The 818-nt window shown below is 56.2% G+C and overlaps 1 protein-coding gene across 1 annotated transcript in view; it reads right to left on the bottom strand.

Annotated features, from left to right (window-relative positions):
- EMH_0070740 (myosin heavy chain, putative) overlaps positions 1–818 on the bottom strand; it is a gene marked incomplete at both ends in the record, with an annotated part of 4711 nt that overhangs the window by 386 nt on the left and 3507 nt on the right. The window contains one exon of the mRNA XM_013499011.1: positions 3–818. Coding sequence (XP_013354465.1) covers positions 3–818 — 816 coding nt within the window. The remainder of the gene's footprint in view (positions 1–2) is intronic.

The raw sequence follows: 818 nt of genomic DNA, 5'->3' as shown, positions 1-818 counted from the left end.
AAGGAAGTATATCCCCATCACTGTCTCCTAGTTTTATTTCCATTCTCCCGTTCTCTGCTTCTCCCTCCTGCTGCTGCGTCGTCGATGAAGACAACCCTTGCTTCAACGTTTTTTGTTTTTTCAGCTGCTGCTGCCGCGCGTATACACCGCAGCCAGAGATCCCCAGCAGCAGCAGCACACCGCTAGCAACACCAACAGCTAGATACAGCCGGGGGCTGCTGCTGCCTTCATTTCTCTCTTCTCTCTCTTCTCTTTCTTTTTCTCTTTTCTCTGTCTCTCCCTCTGCCCCTTCTGCTGCTTCTGGTGTTTCATCACTTCCATTGCTGCTGCCGATACCGCCGTTCTTGCTGCTGCTGCTGCTGCTGTCATTGTCCCCGCTGCTGCTGCTGTTGCTGCTGCTGCTGCTGCTGTCTTGGTTTATGTATGGCTTTGCTGCTGCACCATATGCAGCAGCAGGAAGAGGTGGTGCTGCTGCTGCTGCTGCTGCTGCTGCCATCGACCGCAGCGCCTCCAGGTGCTGCAGCCGAGCCTCAATACCAGCACGTGCTGCTTCTGCTTCTCCCTTTAGTGCTGCTGCTTCTTTCTCTAAACTTTCAACTGTTACTTCTGCTGCTGCTGCTGCTGCTGCTGCTGCTGCTGGTGCTGCTCCTGCTGCTGTTGGTGCTGCTGCTGCAGCAGGCTTGCTGCTCAAACGCCGAGATGTAGGCCCAGCCGATGCACGCAGTGTTGGGCTGCTGCTGCTGCTGCCGCTGCTGCTGCTGCTGCTGCTGCTGCTGCTGCTGCTGGCAGCAGCAGCAGCAAGAACAGAGTCAAGCTTG

Source organism: Eimeria mitis, genomic scaffold, assembly GCF_000499745.2.
Source record: "Eimeria mitis Houghton genomic scaffold, Emh_scaff3913, whole genome shotgun sequence".
NCBI classification, from domain to species: Eukaryota; Apicomplexa; class Conoidasida; order Eucoccidiorida; family Eimeriidae; genus Eimeria; species Eimeria mitis.
Note: the sequence above shows the minus strand (reverse complement) of the source record. Positions and strands in the feature narration are given on the sequence as shown.